The 18,287-nt window shown below is 36.3% G+C and overlaps 2 protein-coding genes across 2 annotated transcripts; both read left to right on the top strand.

Annotated features, from left to right (window-relative positions):
• The first annotated feature begins 1,312 nt into the window (after positions 1 to 1,312).
• LOC113755781 (alpha-glucosidase-like) lies at positions 1,313 to 4,006 on the top strand. Its single transcript, XM_027299687.1, has 4 exons — positions 1,313 to 1,364; positions 1,456 to 1,686; positions 1,843 to 2,489; positions 2,986 to 4,006. Exons 1-4 carry the CDS (start codon positions 1,313 to 1,315, stop codon positions 3,880 to 3,882), a joined length of 1,827 nt encoding a protein of 608 aa, XP_027155488.1. The 3' UTR covers positions 3,883 to 4,006.
• Positions 4,007 to 5,594: 1,588 nt separating this feature from the next.
• On the top strand, positions 5,595 to 6,542 carry LOC113755785 ((-)-isopiperitenol/(-)-carveol dehydrogenase, mitochondrial-like). Its single transcript, XM_027299690.1, has one exon. It carries the CDS (start codon positions 5,709 to 5,711, stop codon positions 6,501 to 6,503), a length of 795 nt encoding a protein of 264 aa, XP_027155491.1. The 5' UTR covers positions 5,595 to 5,708; the 3' UTR covers positions 6,504 to 6,542.
• The last annotated feature ends 11,745 nt before the right edge of the window (positions 6,543 to 18,287 follow it).

Below are 18,287 nucleotides of genomic sequence, written 5' to 3'. Positions count from 1 at the left end.
AACAGCAATTCCAGGACCCTTCTTTCCCAGCATTACATTTCTTCTGCTTTCCTCCCTTCTAACCTCTGAGAACACCTCACCAATTGAAGGAAGAGGCTGTCTCCCAATAATTCTCCCTCTAACTTCATCAAATTCAACGTTTAGCCCTGCCAGAAATTTAAAGATTCGGCTGTCTTCAACAGTTTTCTTATGATGCTGAAAATCCTCTGTTGATTTCCACTCATAGCTGTTGAAGAGATCCAAATCCTGCCATATTCGCTTAAGCGAATTGAAATATTTTGTGACAGTGTCTTCCCCTTGACGTAGATCTCCAATTTTGAGAGTCAACTCGAAAATCCGGGACTGATTTCCCAAATCAGAGTACATCTGATTGATATTTTCCCATAACTCTTCTGCCGTTGAATAGCACATGTAGTTAGAACTGATATCTTCCTCCATTGAGTTTACAAGCCATGTCATAACCATGGAGTTTTCCGCGTCCCATGTTGCGTAAGCAGGATCCGTGCATATTGGAGCCTTTGTTTCACCAGTTAAATACCCCATCTTGCCACGACCTCTGATATACATCCGGACTGCTTGTGACCATCGGAGAAAATTATCTCCATTCAGCCGAATGGTAGTAATCTGAATTGAGTGAGAATCAACACCAGTTTTCAAGGATTCGATTCTGTTTTTGGATGAAGAGGCAGTAGTTTGAGGGTTAATGGTAGATTCTGATGATGTTTCAGACATGATGAAGGGACAGGGGACAATGTGAAAAAACAACTAGGAGGAAAAAACAGGCAAACCTAGCTCTGATGCCAACTTGAAAATAATGAATGAGGGGAATTAATTATTTCATTGATCCAAAAAAATATATACAACAGGTTTCAGCCTATATTAGGAAACTATACACAATTATATCCTTAATCCTAGGAATAAGATGTCACCCCAATTTAGCTCCTCTAATCTCTCCTAATTTACACGGTTTTATTACTCAATATTCTACTTCCCAAAAATACAGATTTTCAATATTCTACTTCCCAAAAATACAGATTTTCCCACAACAACCGATTACACGCATTTCATATTGGATGACTATTTTAAAACAGTCTCTTATTGAATTGAGAAAGAAATCAACGAATGAATTTAATCCCCATGATAAGCACATCTTTAGTGCTAGTATATATTCATTCATGTGCGGAATAAGCACATTTGTTTTCACTGTCATACTTGACATTGCAAGAGCAGGGCATATCTCTTTCTGTTTATTCAAGGTTTCACGTAAAAAAGAATGGTGAATGAGTGCATAAGGCATATTGTCAAGTACTAAATGGGGATCCTCTACTCTACTTCCATCTTTAACTTCTCAATATATCTACTCAGTTGATTTGGCAATTTAAGTGCTGGCCTTATACAAATCATGGTACTTTATGTCTGCTTACTTTTGAATTTTTCCTTTATCTCATGATGCAGGATTTCATCAATGCCGTTACGGTTACAAAAATGTTTCTACTCTTGAGAGAGTTGTTGCTGGTTATGCAAAAGCAGGAATTCCTCTAGAGGTCATGTGGACAGATATAGACTACATGGATGCTTATAAGGATTTCACACTAGATCCTATCAACTTTCCGTTGGATAAGATGAAAACTTTTATTGATATGCTTCACCATAATGGTCAAAAATATGTAGTCATTCTTGATCCAGGTATGCTTTTTTCTTGAATTTTGTTTGAATACCTGGCTTATTAAAGATATGGGTTTGGTTTGTGGGACATTTTGATTCTAACTAAATTTCTCTCACTCTCTGGGATTTTAGCTTACTCTCTTCATTTCTGAATGAGATCATTTGGTCCTACTGCAGGTATCAGCATCAATCAGACATATGCAACTTACATTAGAGGAATGCAAGCAGATATTTTCATAAAGCGTGAAAATATGCCTTATGAAGGTAGAGTTTGGCCCGGGGAAGTGTACTTCCCAGATTTTCTAAATCCGGCTGGAGGACTCTTCTGGAGCAATGAAATCAGTGAATTCCACAAGCATGTCTCCTTTGATGGTCTTTGGATTGACATGAACGAGATATCAAATTTCAATACTTCTTCTCCTAACCCAACTTCTACTATTGATAACCCTCCCTATAAGATAAACAACTCTGGAGCTCAGTTGCCCATCGCTTGGAAAACAGTCCCTGGAACTGCTGTGCATTTTTTCAATGTTACCGAATATAATGTGCACAACCTCTATGGGTTCCTAGAGTCTAGAGCAACTAGTCAGGCACTAGTCAAATTGAAAGGTAAAAGGCCATTTGTACTTTCCAGATCAACTTTTGTTGGTTCAGGAAAGTTCACAGCACATTGGACTGGAGATAATGCTGCCACTTGGGATGATTTGGCATACACAATCCCCACCATTTTGAGTTTTGGACTTTTTGGAGTTCCAATGGTTGGAGCAGATATATGCGGTTTTTCTTTAAACACCACAGAAGAGCTTTGTCGTCGTTGGATACAGGTACGCTTGCTTGGTGCCCTGACTAGCTCAGTTTTTTTCATTTATTTTTGGCTCAGAATGTCCCTTCCAAGAAGTTACTTTCCTTGCATGTTTCTTATCATATTAGACAAGCCTTCCCTAGATGTTGAACTCAGTTACACTTTTGCTTTTTCAATCAAAATAAACCTTTATTGATACCATTTGCAGAGATAGTTTACAAGGAAAGAACTTGTAAAACAAGATTATAAAGGCAAAAAACTTATATGAGAAGGTTATTGTAATTCAGGAAACCACAACAGGTTCATGTCCTTATAACAAACATTGGAGGAGGTCAGAATTCTACACCATCCACTAAATGTTAGCTGTCAAGTTGATGATTGCTTGGAAATGATAGCATTCACTTTTCTGGGGCTTCCCCACCCCCCCCCCCCCAACAAAAAAAAAATAAATTTGGAGAGTTTAAATTATTATTATTCTCATGGTCATCTTGAATCTTTCAATTTTCACTTTGATGCAGCTAGGGGCCTTTTATCCTTTTGCTAGAGATCACACCTCCATCGATACCATCTCTCAAGAACTTTACATTTGGGATTCAGTTGCTGCATCAGCCAGAAAGGTGCTAGGACTCCGCTATCAGTTACTTCCATACTTCTACACGCTAATGTATGAGGCACACTTGAAAGGAACGCCTGTTGCACGACCCCTCTTTTTCTCATTTCCGGACGATATTAATACATATGGAATCAGCTCACAATATCTTCTTGGCAAAGGTGTTATGATCTCACCTGTACTGAAGCAAGGAGCAGTCACAGTTGATGCATACTTTCCGGCAGGAAAATGGTTTAGCCTCTTCAATTACTCACAATCAGTGAGTTTGACTGAGGGACAGTATGTTACACTAGATGCACCGCCAGATCATATCAATGTACATGTTCGTGAAGGAAATATACTGGCCGTGCAAGGGAAGGCTATGACAACTCAAGCTGCACGGAAAACCTCATTTAATCTTTTGGTCGTTGTTAGCAGCAAAGAGAACAGCACAGGAAAATTGTTCCTGGATGATGGAGAGGAAGTGGAGATAGCAAGTGATAAAGGGATGTGGACATTGGTTCAATTCAATAGCTACATATATAATGGTACTGTAACTCTTGAATCCAAGGTTGTTAATGGAGACTTCGCTCTAAGTCAGAGGTGGATCATCGATAAGGTCACATTTTTAGGCCTTGACAATGTAAGAGAACTAAAGGGGTATGCAATCACAACTAGCAATAGACAGCAAAAGTATCAAATTGCTGGAATGAGAAGTATGAGAAGTGAACTGAAGGTCAACGGACAGCTTGCCTCAGTAGAGATTTCAGGGATGAAAATGCTTGTCGGGAAGGAGTTGAAATTAGAGCTTAAACTCAGCATCTGAGGGAAGATCTTCAACAGCCTAAGATGATATGATGGTATTACTGGACATTCATGTGTTTGATAATAACAACAACAAATAAAACATACATTCTCAAGAACCTAAACGATCCAGCAAATTTCTTGCATTGAACAAGCATAATCTTTCTTCTTCTCCACTTCTTTTTTTTTTTTTTTTTTTTTGGTCGATAGGTGAATTAAAGGAAATCACATAAACTACAAATAGGCATTAAAGACATTGACAAACCACTACAGTCTCCAGTGACATCCCCCCAGAAGAATATGCTAAATTACGCAGTTGGGCTAGTCAAAACTCAAAACCTGGATTTGACGTTCAATTTATCCAAGAAATCAGCTCAAAAATTTAAGGTGTTCTGGAAATTGAGTCCTCTTTTCACGCATTAAAGGTTTGCATTTATGTAGTAAATTCGTAATGGAGAAAGCTGAGCAGTTGATAATATCAAAGGTTGCCTCAAGTTGAAACCTGATGCTACCATAATAATAATGTTCTGGTAATATTCCTTTTTCTTACCTGTCATCAATTTCCTTCTCTAATTTACGTACATAATTATCCGCAATATAGACAACCGGCCTCTCCTGGATTTCCTTCTGCTGTTCTATTAGAGTTTCCTTATCCCTATAAGATATAAGAACATGTATAGGGTTAGAGAGATGACCATTCTGTTAATTGTTGTCTTTAATCTCTATACAATTCATTCCTCCTCTTCTAAGGCCGGTGCACAAGTTTTACCTCTTCTTTTTCCATTTTCATTTTGTTTGTTCCTCCATGTCTCGTGTGTGTTCTTTTCCTGCTAGCTTTCTTCCCGTTTTCTTTTGTCCCTTTGTTTCCAGAATTTTATTCTAATACTTTTTTATCTAATAAATCTGATGTTGTGGCTTTGTAGATGAACATATATAGTTGATCCAATTATCCAAGTCAGAGTTGGTCCCCTAATCTGCAGGTCCGTTTTTATTTAGAAAATTTTCCAGCACTCCTTTTCATAATTTTTTTTTTCTTTTCTTCGATTTACAATTCCTTGTTGATCCCTTAATCTATAGGTCCCTTTTTTTTTCCTCCTTTTCATAGTTCTTTCATAATTTTCCAGCACTTCTTTTTTTTTTCTTTTTTTCGATCTAAAATAAATGAAATGTCTAGAATGCAGGAACCAAAAATCCTTTGGTCATATAGATAACATTATGTAGTGCCCTGGGAATTTATCTTGAAATCTGCATTAATCAACACTAGGGTGACATCTTCGGCTACAAGTTCCTCTCAAATCTGAGAAAAAACAAAAATAATACTCCCTCCGTCCCACTTTGATAGTTCTGGTTTTTTTTTCACACAGCTTAAGAAAAAGTAGCTAACTTTGTTGGAACAATCAATTTAGGTAACTATTTTCCTAAAATACCCTCACATTAATTAGAGTACAACTTTATGGGAACTTGAATTGATGGTAAAAAAAGAATCAACTCTCATTAAATAGGGTAGGTTTATAGTAACAACAACTTACATTGAATAAGGGTATTTTAGAAAAATTAAAATACAATTTGGGATAGACAAAAAAGGAAAACACAACTGTCAAAAGTGGGACGGAGGAGGGAGTATTTTATTCTCACATGAACTGCATGGGATCCGGAACATTTAAACTGACAAACTCAGAGTTGCGTGCAAGAAACTTAAGATGTATTATTAACAACACATAATCTTATGGATATGATATGCTCACTAAAAACAGCTAAGATAACCACAAAATCAAACACCAAAACACCCTTATAAAATACGCTTAGGGATAACAACTCAATATACGGCAGCAGCCAGTTCAGTTAAAAATGATCAGCAAACCTTCACAAATCGCGAAGCTGCAGAATAAAGTCGCCATTGTAACCGGCGGCGCAAGCGGCCTAGGGGAGGAAACGGCCCGTCGTTTCGCCGAGCACGGTGCAAGAGCAGTGGTGATTGCGGACATTCAAGAGGAAAAAGGCCAGCAAGTAGCCGAATCAATCGGCCTGCATTGCTGCACGTTCATCAAGTGCGACGTGTCGGACGAGGAGCAAGTCAAGTCCCTCGTGGATTCAACCGTCGAGAGGCACGGACAACTGGATATCATGTTCAGCAATGCTGGGATCGTCAGCAAATGCGCGCAGGACATCTTGACTTTCGATCTGAGTGCTTATGAAGAGCTCTTCTCCATCAACGTCCGCGGCATGGCGGCGTGTGTGAAGCACGCGGGCCGTGTCATGGTGGAGGGCGGCGTCAAGGGAAGCATAATTTGCACGGCTAGTGTTATGGCAAATTATGGCACGGGGGCGGCTATAGATTACGTGATGTCCAAGCATGCCGTTCAAGGGTTGATTAGGTGTGCTAGTAAAGGGCTAGGTGAGCATGGGATACGGGTGAACTGTGTGGCGCCGGGGCCGGTGGCTACTCCGATGATTTGCGGGCGGCTTCAGATGAGTGCGGAGGACACGGAGAGGTGTTTTGAGGCTGAGATGGCTATCAAGAAATCAGGATTTCTGAAGGCCAGACATGTAGCAGATGCGGTGTTGTTTTTGGCAAGTGATGACTCTGCCTTTGTTACGGGGCATAGTTTGGCAGTGGATGCTGGCTATATACCTACCAATTGATCGACCGGACATAAAAAGTCTTCAATTCTCATAGGTCATCTCAATGGAAATGGATGTGATGTGCTGCTTTCACTTTTTTTTTTCTTTTACCAATTAGCATCAATTAAATCTTTTTTTTTTTTTTTTGAAGGAAGTACTTTCCCATTTTCAAACGCTATTGTTATACATGGGGTGTATTAAGGGTTAATGTTACACCTGCTTGCTTTTGTAATTCTAATTCATTTGGATTGAGGGATTTGGGAAAATAAACATTCACTCAAGATCATTAGATAGAAGTCGACCGAAGTTCCTTCCTTCTTTCACACCCTTCATACGCACACCTCCCACTGCAACCTTGACTTGACGTAGGGAGGGGGGGGGGGGGAAGGGGAATCTTGCACCTCTTCACAGAGATCTCAAGCAATCGGCAGGTTTAGCAGAATTCTTTCCTTGAGTCCTGCCTGCAAAGCTTGTACTGGGATCATTTTGTTATTATGATATTATTATTAGTAGTAAATCCATGGTGGTTCAGACTTGGAAGTTGATTAACGTTGGAATCCTAGGCTTGAATAGTCTGCTTTGCTTTAATTTTGATGATTTTCCCAACGTTACTTGAGGAGTCCGAAGCAAATCACCATCAACTCATAAATTTGAGACGCAATTGGAAATAATCAAAGTTTGTAAACCAGCCTGCTGTGCGTTTTTTTTTTTTAATATTCAAGTTGGTGTCAGACAAAACAGACTAAAAAACAAAAAAGAATAAACAAGGAATCAAGAAGAAAAGTTTGAACCTGATGTAGGACCAGAAAATTTCTTTTCTGTGTGCACCATTCCATTGCTGTGGTTTCAACATTTTGAACAGAACATGATGGATTAATTAAGATTCATAGAAGTAGAATTCCATCCTATCCATTTTAATTACACTCAAACACAATGCAAATAAAACAACATTATGTATAATTATAAAACAAGGCCTACAAATAAGACCAATGTTTTAAAAACCGGACCGTTAATTGAACCGGTGAAGTGAAAGGATCAAGGTTTAACCGGTCGGACCGGTTCAATCTTGGTTCAATGAATTTTTAAATAAATAATTTATATAAATATATATATATGCACAAAATAAGACATGTAATGGACTAATTTAATACTTTACATGATGAAAAGTTTACTATTTTTGAATAACTTGGATTTTTAAAAATAAATTATTTATTTTTGAATTATAAGTTAAAACAAATAAATTTCATCTCAATTTCAATTATATCTACGAAAAAATCTTAAATCCAACCCAAAAATATCACAATATTTTGAAATTATACAAAATTCACGTCTATGAGAATTTAGACATTGTGAACTTAAATTTTAATTTATATTTTGGGATTTAGAGATTGCAATTTAAAAAAGTTTGGAGTTCGAAAGAAGTCAAGAGAATCGAAAATAAAAATGCAAACTTGATAAGAAACAAAAAATGAGATAAAAGTAAGTGGTTGTGGCATTAAATAATTTGGGTTAAAAAAATAATTCTTTTTTAACTTTTTTAATTTAATGGACAAAAATAAAATTAAAAGATGTAAGAAAACATCAATAAATTAAAAATAAAGATGTTTGATTAAAAAGGGAGTGACAAAAGAAAAGAGGATAGAGAGAAAGAGAGAGAGAGAGAAAGAGTTGAAAATTGAAAAGAAAGAGCCATAAGAGGATGAGATTTTGTAAGAAAAATGAAAAAAAATATGAGTGTTTGTTTTATATAAATAAGTTATAAAAAAAATTAATAAGATGTGATAGTGCAACGGTTACTATATTGGTCTTCTATTACAAAGGTCATGAGTTCGAATCTTGAAAGCTATATTTTGCAAAACGTTATAAAAAAAAAAGAGGAAAACTCGAAAACCGGAAAAAAACTATTCAATCCGGTTTCACGGTTGGACCGATTTTTGACCGGTTTTCTAGCATGGTCAACCCTAACATAGAACCGGACTGGTGCCATGGCCGGTTCGCAGTTCAACCGGTTGAACCGGCCGATCCGATCCGGTTTTCAAAACATTGAATAAGACATGAAAATAAACTTACCTATTCCCTAATTCAAGCCACTTTCTCACATCCATTGGATATTACAAAATCCCTTTTATCCTCCTGTTCTTTAAAGTACACTACTGATTTCAGATTAAGGACAACGTGTGGAAGAAATCAAGAAAGACAATTCTACAATTAGTGGACCAAGAGGGAAAAAAAATTGACAAATATGTCAAGAAATTTAAACAGTTGACATGATCATACCCTGAAGACAACAAGAGGATTGGTCATTGTGACAGCCAAAAAACCAACCCTCGCTCTCCTAAATCAAGATGCTTGGAATTTGCAATTTGCCCGTATAGCTGAAGTTATAAACATCTTTAAAACCTTCACTATAGATGATTTTGGTTAGAGAACGAAAATGAACTGAACCTATCCGCTTATGTATCTTTTCTTTTTTTTCCTTTCCCCTTTCCACAATAAAGTACTAAAGACATTAGAATTTGGACTTTTGGACGTTAGAATTTAGAGCATCCACAATGTTATTACACCTTGTGGAGTGTAATCCACATGCCACGTCAGCATTCCACTTTCTTGTCTTTTATTACACTTTCACTCACAATGGATTACACTCCATAAGGTGTAATAACATGGGTCCACAATTAAATCGAATATTTATTTTAATAATGCATAACTCGTTGAAGTATTCTGTGACTCGTTTCCAAAAACTCTCTTCATTTTGAGAATTACCCACAATGCTACAATTAGAAATTGTGAGTCAAGCACTTGCAAGTATCTTGTCATCATCCACACTCCATGGAACGCGTTTATAATCAGATTCTTCCATTGACTCATTGGTGAGAGTAATGTTATCCACCCCACGTCGTGTTAAATATAGTGGAAATTGAGTGTTCGGCATTGATTCCGTTGATGTAGCATTTTGTTGTTGGCTGGCGAAATCAAAATCCTTCCTTATCTCCGACGGAGCACTTGAGCCTCCATAACCCATACCAAAGTTATAATACCCCGATGTGTAGTGATTTCCCATATTTGGATTAAATTAAGGAGGTGGAGGATACATGGGAATTGGATATGAAAAATTTGGCAGATTTGAAAATTTGATGGATGATTGGAAGTGGATAAATTTGGGGGAAATGCATAATTTTGCACATTTGTAGGAATACCAGAAAATGGGTAATTTAATTTTGAAATTTTTGGGGGTTTTGATTTTGTGAGGATGATGAATTTTCTATATTTGGAGCATTTAACATATTTGTAAAACTACTAAAATTTTCCTCCATAATCACAAAAAATGAATTAAATGAGTGAGAGAGTAAAAGTGTGTGAGATAATAAAAGAAATAATAGAGTAGAATAGTGGGATATGTTTTAAAAAAAGTGTTGTGTGTTTATATAGAAGGCTAAAATCTAACCGTTGGAAAGCTAAAATGTGTTGTGTGCTGGCAAATTTACCGTTGAAGCTAAAATTGGATGTAACCGTTGGTGGCTAGAATTATTTTACATTTAATCATGGGTCCCACCTTCTAATGGATTACACGCATCATATCCATGATGCGTGTAATCTCCATGACACGGCTCCAATGGGAGACCGTGTCATGGAGCGGTCCATTACACCCGCGCTATGGATGCCCTTAGAAGAGAAATGGGTCTATACTAATGCACAAGTTCCTATACCAATACTCTATATAGACTATAGAGTCTGAGGAAACCATACCATACAATTAATCAAATGGCTAAAAAGACCAAAAATAACAAATGGAACAGAGAAATGACGGTGAAACTGAAAAAAGGACATAAGAGCAAAAGGAGAGAAACGATGCAAAAAGAACGAACAACTGCAAATGCGCCTCAAAAGAAATAATGAGAAGTCAAAAAAAAAAAAATCCATGGACATGTGGTATGTGAAGACAAAGAAATTGCATGGACAAATTGGACAGTGGAAACCAGGACAAATCAATTGCCCCTTTATAGCAGTTGCTTACCTCAAAAAGGAAAAAAATTACTAGTAAGCTTAGTCCCAAAAAAAAAAAAGAAAAAAACCATTTTTAAAAATAGAATTTGTCTCTCATTCATATGTGCCAATGCATGTGCCAATTTTCTATTACTCTATAAATATAGAATTTGTCTTCTCCAATCTCTCCTTTCGCCTCTGGTCTTTGCTCCCACTTGCAGCAATTCACTTCACTATTTGTACTCCACCACTCAAGTCATTTTTTAATTTCTTGACATATTCTTTTAATTTTTTACACAATGTTCTTTCTCTCTTTTTTATGTTTTTGCGGCTAACATAGTATAGGTCATTTTTTAATTTTCTATACAATGTTCTTTTAATTTTGTGCACAATGTTCTTTTAATTTTCTACACAATACTCTTTTTTGTGGTTAACATAAGTTGGACATAACTGATTTTCTATACAATGTTCTTTGTCTCCCTTTCTTTTCTTTTTTTTTGTTGGGTCACAGATGGCTGAATCTGAAATCATAAACGTGCTCCGATGCAAATCTTCCAAAGTATTGGATATTGTGAAGGAGGTGGTTGTAATGGAAACCAAAACAATGGAGATGTTTCACAATTCAGTTGTAGCAATGAATGTTCTTTTGGTTGCGAGCAAAAAATTGCTATCGTACTGCCATCATCTAACCTTGCTGGACACTATATCCATTCTCACGGTTGCAGTTTATGTGTGTTTTGGCATAAGAAGCATTTTGGCTTGTGTCAAATGTTAAGAAAATAAAACAAGACAATAGAAGAATGCAGAAACTTCACTAACAAATTTCACAAAAGAAAGGGAATTTGTTGATGATCTTGAGGTGTGTTTGATACTATTCTTAAGGTGTTATTTCCCTCGTAACACACAGTATTTGCTATGGGGTTATGGCAAATTATCTCTAGAATACAACAAGATTTTGGAGAAACTTAGATAGAAAATGTCAAGTTTGTTCTTACAAAGAAATGATCAAGATTCTAGTTAGTTTATGTCTTAGAAACTTGTCATTTTTATAATGAAAAGATAGCCCAAGAGTCACAAGCTATTCAGCCACTATTTCTCATGTTTATAGACATTTATGGACATTGAAAGGCACCATTAAGCCCCTTTAATGGATAGAAAATGCCAAAAATGTTTCAGAAACTTTTGACTTCCAACGTACCCTTAAGTTTCTAAAAGACAATAGAAAAGTGCAATAATTTCACTAACAAATTACACAAAAGAAAGGGGATCTGTTGATGATCCTGAGGCGCGTTTGACATTATCTTTAAAGTGTTATTTACCCGCACTGCACATAGTGTTTGCTATAGAATTTTGGCAAATAACATCTATGATACAACAAGATTTTGGAAAAACTTGATAGCAAATGTCAAACTTGCTCTTACAAAGATATGATCAAGGTTCTAGTTAGTTTATATATTAGAAACTTGTCATTTTTATAGTAAAAGGACAATCCAAGCGTCACAAACTATTCAGCCACTATTCACATGTTTATGGACATTTTATGGACATTGAAAGGCACTATTAACCCCCTTCAATGGATAGAAAATGCCAAAAATGTTTCAAAAACTTTTGGCTTCCAACAGACCCTTAAGTTTCCAAATTCTTTATTCTAATAAGTCTCATTTCTATTTCATTTACAAACTATTCCAACAATCTCCCACTTAGTTTGTGAATGAAATAACAAATTAACACATAAAATACCATGCATAAAGAAAAGTATCATTATATTTAAACTTTTTTTAGTGTAAGACATCACCAAATCTATTAGACTAGATATACTATATACATGGTATTATAAACATTGATTAATTCACAAAGAAATTTAGCACTATTACTGGCCATGTGCTCCATCTTAGATTCATGATCATAAACAAAAACAAACCGACCTTTTATTAGAAGTGGCACCACTCCTATGATGATATTGGTGAAGACACTTTCAAACTTTATAGGACCGAGCACTAAGAAAGAATTTACACTTCATTAGGATTATAATTTCAACATGTACTCAATCTCTTATAACAATATGCACTAGTGGGGTGGAAATGTACACAAAAGTATCTAGTTCTCACAATCAATTTCCAACTTGTTGTTACCCCTTAAACCTTTTCATCTAGTGGTAGTGCTAGAATCAAGGTAGGGTTCCTATTGCAAGTGATTTTAGATTAAGGTTTTCAACCCATATCCAATGACATTGAATTCACCAAGTTCCTCGACAAAGGTTTAGTCAACAGATATCCTTAATTGTTGTAGTTTTCAGATACGATAAACACAATGTCATTCTTTTCATATTTGCTAAGATACTCTAGACATAGAGCTGGCAATTTGTCCCAAGTCCCATTGGGCTACCCAAGCCCAAAGGAACTTTGGGCGGGATGGGTATTATAATTTAGTATTGGGTTTAAGTTGGGACACATCCCAACTATACCCAGCAATGAATGGGAAAGGGTGGGAAATACTTGGGTACCCACTAGCCCAAATATCTTCCTAAAAAATATACTTCGAAACTCCTCTCCTTTCTTCATCCGCAGCTCCCTCAACGATTCCTCCACCTCCCTTTCTTCCTCCGCTCTCCACGGCTACTCCGACCTCTGCTCTCCCGGTAGTTATTTCATTCTCATATACCTTCCTTCCTAATTTACTCGGTTTTCTTGTTTATATTTGGGTATTTTCCTATTTGATGTAGTGGGAATTGCTGTAAATGTGTTGTGAAGGATAAGAAATATGTTTAATTGAGGAAATATAGAAAAGCACCTGCTGTGAAATTCTCTCTTGAATTGGTCGCATGAATCCTTGGCATTTGAAAGTTACATCATAATGGCGAAACATCAAACTGAGGATCAATCCTATACGTAGAAGAAGAGGGGAAAAAAAACCCTCTGCATTAAAGTAAAAAATATATAAAAAAAAAAGAACCTCCTATGTATTTGATTTGGAGATGAATTATCGAATTTATTGTTGAGGGGCACTTGGCAGTCACTAATACGGCAAATTGCCGCATCTTCTATCTGTAATTTTGCTCTCATAATTGCACATGGATGTTGTCAATTCTCCAACATTCATTACTGTTTAATTAATTAACTTCAGCTATAGGTGTCAAATTTTAGGAATGAGTAAGTGCTGCCATTATCCTTCCTACGTAAAAATGTGAGGGGAATGCATGATTTCTTTGATATAATGGATGTTTACCAAAAAATATTCGGGTATGACTTGGTTTCCTTTGGTTTCCCCAGAATAACATTTTTCAATGGCTCTGAATCCCCTTTGTTACATTAAAATATCTTTGGAATTGCATAAAGGGAGGTATGACTTGATACATGTTGTAATACTGCAGGTTTACAAGCCAACCTTGTTCTGCTGCAAGGGAAAAGCAGAGGAAAAGGACAGTGGCAGGTGAATATCCAAACCAGTGCTGCTGCCTGCCTAATGTCGATCAACTTTTTTAAGTTTAACTTCCAAGTGCACTTGGGTTGGTTAAATTTTAAAGTTTGATCTCCAACCACTACTCCTAGGTTGGTTTTATTTACTCAATACGTTCGTTTTTGGCAATGCACTACATATTATATTATTTGACCAAAGAGGTGCTAGTAAACTTACAAATACAACAATTTCGGACTCGGACCAATTTGCTTTGCTGAGACTTTTATCCTTCGGTTTTATTTCCTTAATTTTTAGTTGTTTCTTGTGATGTATGCAAGAGAAATGTGTAGTAATTGAGATTGCATATAAAATGGAACATTGATTCCAGACAGATTCCTCTCTCTTTATGAGCTCATGCAAGCTAATTTTCTGATTCTAATCATATTGCTCTAGGTGGTTGTAATTTTTTGGGTTGTGTTCATGCTATTTAATAGGTTCCAATGGATCAACAAGGTAGTTTAGAACCTGAAGATGACTATAGTCAAGCAAGCCATGCAAGTTCTTCTAAGCCAGGAAGATATTCTAAAGTTTGGGATGTTTTCAAAAAAAAGGAGGTTGATCCTGATGGAAGACAAAGAGCCGAATGTATGTTATGTGGTGCTGTATTACTGGCAGACGGCATATCAGGTACATCAGGAATGAACCGTCACATATCTAGAGGATGTTCGAATAGCAAAGAACAAGCAGCACAATACTTGATGGTTGACCATGACGTGTATCGAGAGCATATATCTTTGGCAATAGCACGGCATAACTATCCTTTTAGCTTTGTAGAACATCAAGGTATAAGGGACTTGCACAAATTTTTGAATCCAACTGTCCAAACTCTCTCAAGAAATACAGCCAAGTCTGATATATTAAAATTATACAATAGGGAAAAGGAAAAATTAAAAAAGGAATTAGAGGTGATTCCTGGTAGGATTTGTTTAACTTCAGATTTATGGAGTTCGTTAACTACAGATGGCTACATGGCTGTGACAGGGCACTATATTGATGAGAGTTGGACTTTGAGAAAAAAAGTATTGATTTTTCGACACATACCTCCCCCACATAATGGTCCACTTTTAGGTGATCAGTTGATTCAGTTTTTGAAGGAATGGGGTATTGAGCGAAAAATTTTTAGTGTTACATTAGATAATGCAAGTTACCAAACTGGGATAATAGAAGCACTAAAGGATCATTTTTTGGTGATAGATTCTTTAATATGTAATGGTGACCATCTTCATATGCGTTGTGGTGCACATATTTTAAATTTGATAGTTCAGCATGGTCTTAAAGCTATTGATTCTTCTGTGGTCAAGATTAGAGAGAGTGTCAAATTTGTTAGAGGTTCGGAGATGAGAGGCATGAAATTTGCTAAATGTGTGAAATATGTTTCCTTGGATGCTAGCAAGAAATTACAACAAGATGTGCCAACAAGGTGGAATTCCACTTATTTGATGTTGGATAGTGCGTTACCTTATCGAGCAGCATTTCATCGTTTGCAGAGAGTAGATGGACTGTACGAACACTGCCCATCAGATTATGAGTGGATGAAGATTAAGAAGGTTGCTGAATTTTTACAACCTTTTTATGAAATGACATTACTGTTTTCTGGGTCATATTATCCTACTGCAAATTTGTATTTTCTCAAGGTGTGGAGAATAGAATTGTTGATTCGAAAAAATCTTCATAGTTCTGATGATTTTATACATGGTATGGCTGAGTTTATGAATGCGAAGTTTAAAAAGTATTGGGACTGCTACAGTGTCATTCTATCTTTGGCTTTCATTTTGGATCCGAGGTATAAATTACGCTACTTGCAATTTTGTTTTGAAAAGCTTGATCCTTTGACTGCTGAGGAAAAGGTTAAAAATCTTAAAGACAAGTTAGAAGCATTGTTTGAGGTATATTTACAAGGCCAGTCTCTTGCTTGTTTAGAATCCCAAGATAGGATTGCTAATGCTGAAAATGATGGTGAAATAAGGGATGAGTTAGATTTGGAGTTTGATTCCTATAATAGCCAACATGAGGCATCTATTTCCAAGTCCCAATTAGGTATTTACTTGGAGGAGAAATTACTTCCAAGAGATAAGAAATTTAATATTCTTGATTTTTGGAAAGGAAATATGCTGAGATGTCCTGAACTTTCCTTATTAGCAAGAGACATTTTGAGCATTCCCATTACAACGGTTGCATCTGAATCTGCATTCAGTCATGGAGGTCGAATCCTTGGAAAGTTTCGAAATGCACTTTTGCCAAGCAATGTTGAAGCATTGCTATGTTCTCGAGACTGGATTTATGGTGGCGAAGGTAATATTAATTTGAAATTTTAAATGTCAAATATGTTTATTTTCTTTTCTATTAATTTTGGTTCTTTTTAAATAATGGCAGGTTATGATGCTTCTGAGGTAGAAGAGGACGCAGAAATGAGTGTTGATGTCCAAAGATTGGTGGCTAAACTTGGTAGTGGAGTATAAGGTACAACATGACAGTTTGTAATCTCAGAAGTTTATATTGCATGTTCTCAAAAGTTTTCTTTGTCAACCTCTTTACTCTTTTTGCTCCAGGAATCCAAATCTTTGGTGGATACCAAAGTGAATGGCAACAATCCGTGTTTTCCATATTGGTTGAGAAGATGTCTATTCTATAGTACCATTGCTCTGTTTCTCCCACTGTTATGTGGATTTTTATCTTTTGCAAGCCTTGGTGAATGGAAAGATCACTTCTTGATGGATAGCGTCTTGATGACAGAGGCTTGATTTTGGACTGATGACTTCTACACGCAGACTAGTTGCACGGTGTAGTAATGCTTGTTGTATGTATTTATGTGCTATGATAGAAGGTTTTGAAGTTCATTTTGTTCTTATCAAAATGTATGTCTTTGTGAAGTAATTGTTGTTATTTAAAAAGTGTAGAAGATATTAAAGTTATTTAAAAAATAAAAAATGAATTAAAGGAAAAAAATATTTAGAAAATAGATTTGGGTTTGGGCGGGATCAATCTAAACCCATCCCAAAGTGATCCCGCCCAAGTTAATCCCAAAACACATATGGGCAAGGTTGGGCCCAAACCCATATGACTCGGTTCCATATTAAGCCCAAGCAAATCCCGCCCATCCCGCCCATTTTGCGAGTGGCTTCAAATCGTCAGTTGCGAAAGTTTTCGATCCCAATTCAATTGTTCAAATGTAGCACTGTCACATGGATTCCATAACTCAACTTATGTGTAAAATCAAAAGAATTGCCATGTGACGAAATTAGTGAATTCAACATGGAAGGGTCTTTTATGTTCGCGACTGGATTGGGACCTTGAAGCCCTTGTGAGCTGATTTTTTTGAGTCCTAAGGAGTCTTTTTTTCTGATTTTAGCCATCAGGGGTATTTTAATATTTTCAGTTGGTTGCAGGAAATTTAAGTTGATTGCTTTTGATCATTAGTATATTTTAGTTGTGAGGATTAGAGTTATCAAGGAAGGTTTGTCCTTGTTAATAATGTCCTTGTAGACTGTGATCCTCAAGATTTCTAGTAGTGTGATTCCTAGAGCGTTCTAATCTCCTTGTTTGTCTGTTCCTGTGATTTTATTCATGTTCTCCATTCTGAAGCTTAGAGAATTTTGGCACCTGTGATACTGCCTAATTTTGCTATTGACTGCAAGTTTTATAGCCCAAATCCTGTCCTACAATTCAGAGGAAACTTGGCGAATCCCAAGTAAAATGGGGGAATGGTTTTTGGCCTTTTGTGGAATAGAAGATAAAAGCTTCCGCCAGTCCCCTTCCAGACCGCCCACTAGCTGTTGCTCCTTGCTCGTGACCAATAAATTTTGGATCCTACATTTTAGTTTTTTTGGGGTACCATGGGTTGATCCCCTTTTCAAGTGTAATGAGAAGCTGCCAATGCCATCCCTCTGATTTCAGAGAGTTATACTCAATTATCAGTCTTCAGTCCAAAAGTTAGGAGAGTGTTACTCTAATGACTAAATAATTAATTAACTAAGGCCCTGTTTAATAATCTAATTCAGTACTTAAACTTAATGAATTCAAATCTTAATATATTCAGACGCGTTTGATAATAAAAAATTGAACATCTGAATTAATTAAGTGGTACTAAATTTTCTAGGCAAAACTTGCTCCTGAAAACAAGTGATAAGTTAGTGCCTGTTTGATAACATAAAAAAGTGCTGAAACTGAATTCATTCAGACATTCAGATGTTGTGGGTGTTTGATAAATAAAAATTCACCTGCTGAACTTATTAAGTGGTGCTGAATTTGTATGTATTTTTTTCAGCACAAGAATCGTAGCTGAATGCTTAATTTGATAAGAATCAAGAGATTTATTTCAACTACTTTATCTTATCTACCAAATATATCCCTATTTGTTAATTACAT

The sequence above is a fragment of the Coffea eugenioides genome, unplaced genomic scaffold, assembly GCF_003713205.1.
Source record: "Coffea eugenioides isolate CCC68of unplaced genomic scaffold, Ceug_1.0 ScVebR1_1732;HRSCAF=2636, whole genome shotgun sequence".
Taxonomy (NCBI): Eukaryota; Viridiplantae; Streptophyta; class Magnoliopsida; order Gentianales; family Rubiaceae; genus Coffea; species Coffea eugenioides.
This window is presented reverse-complemented; position numbering and strand designations above follow the sequence as displayed.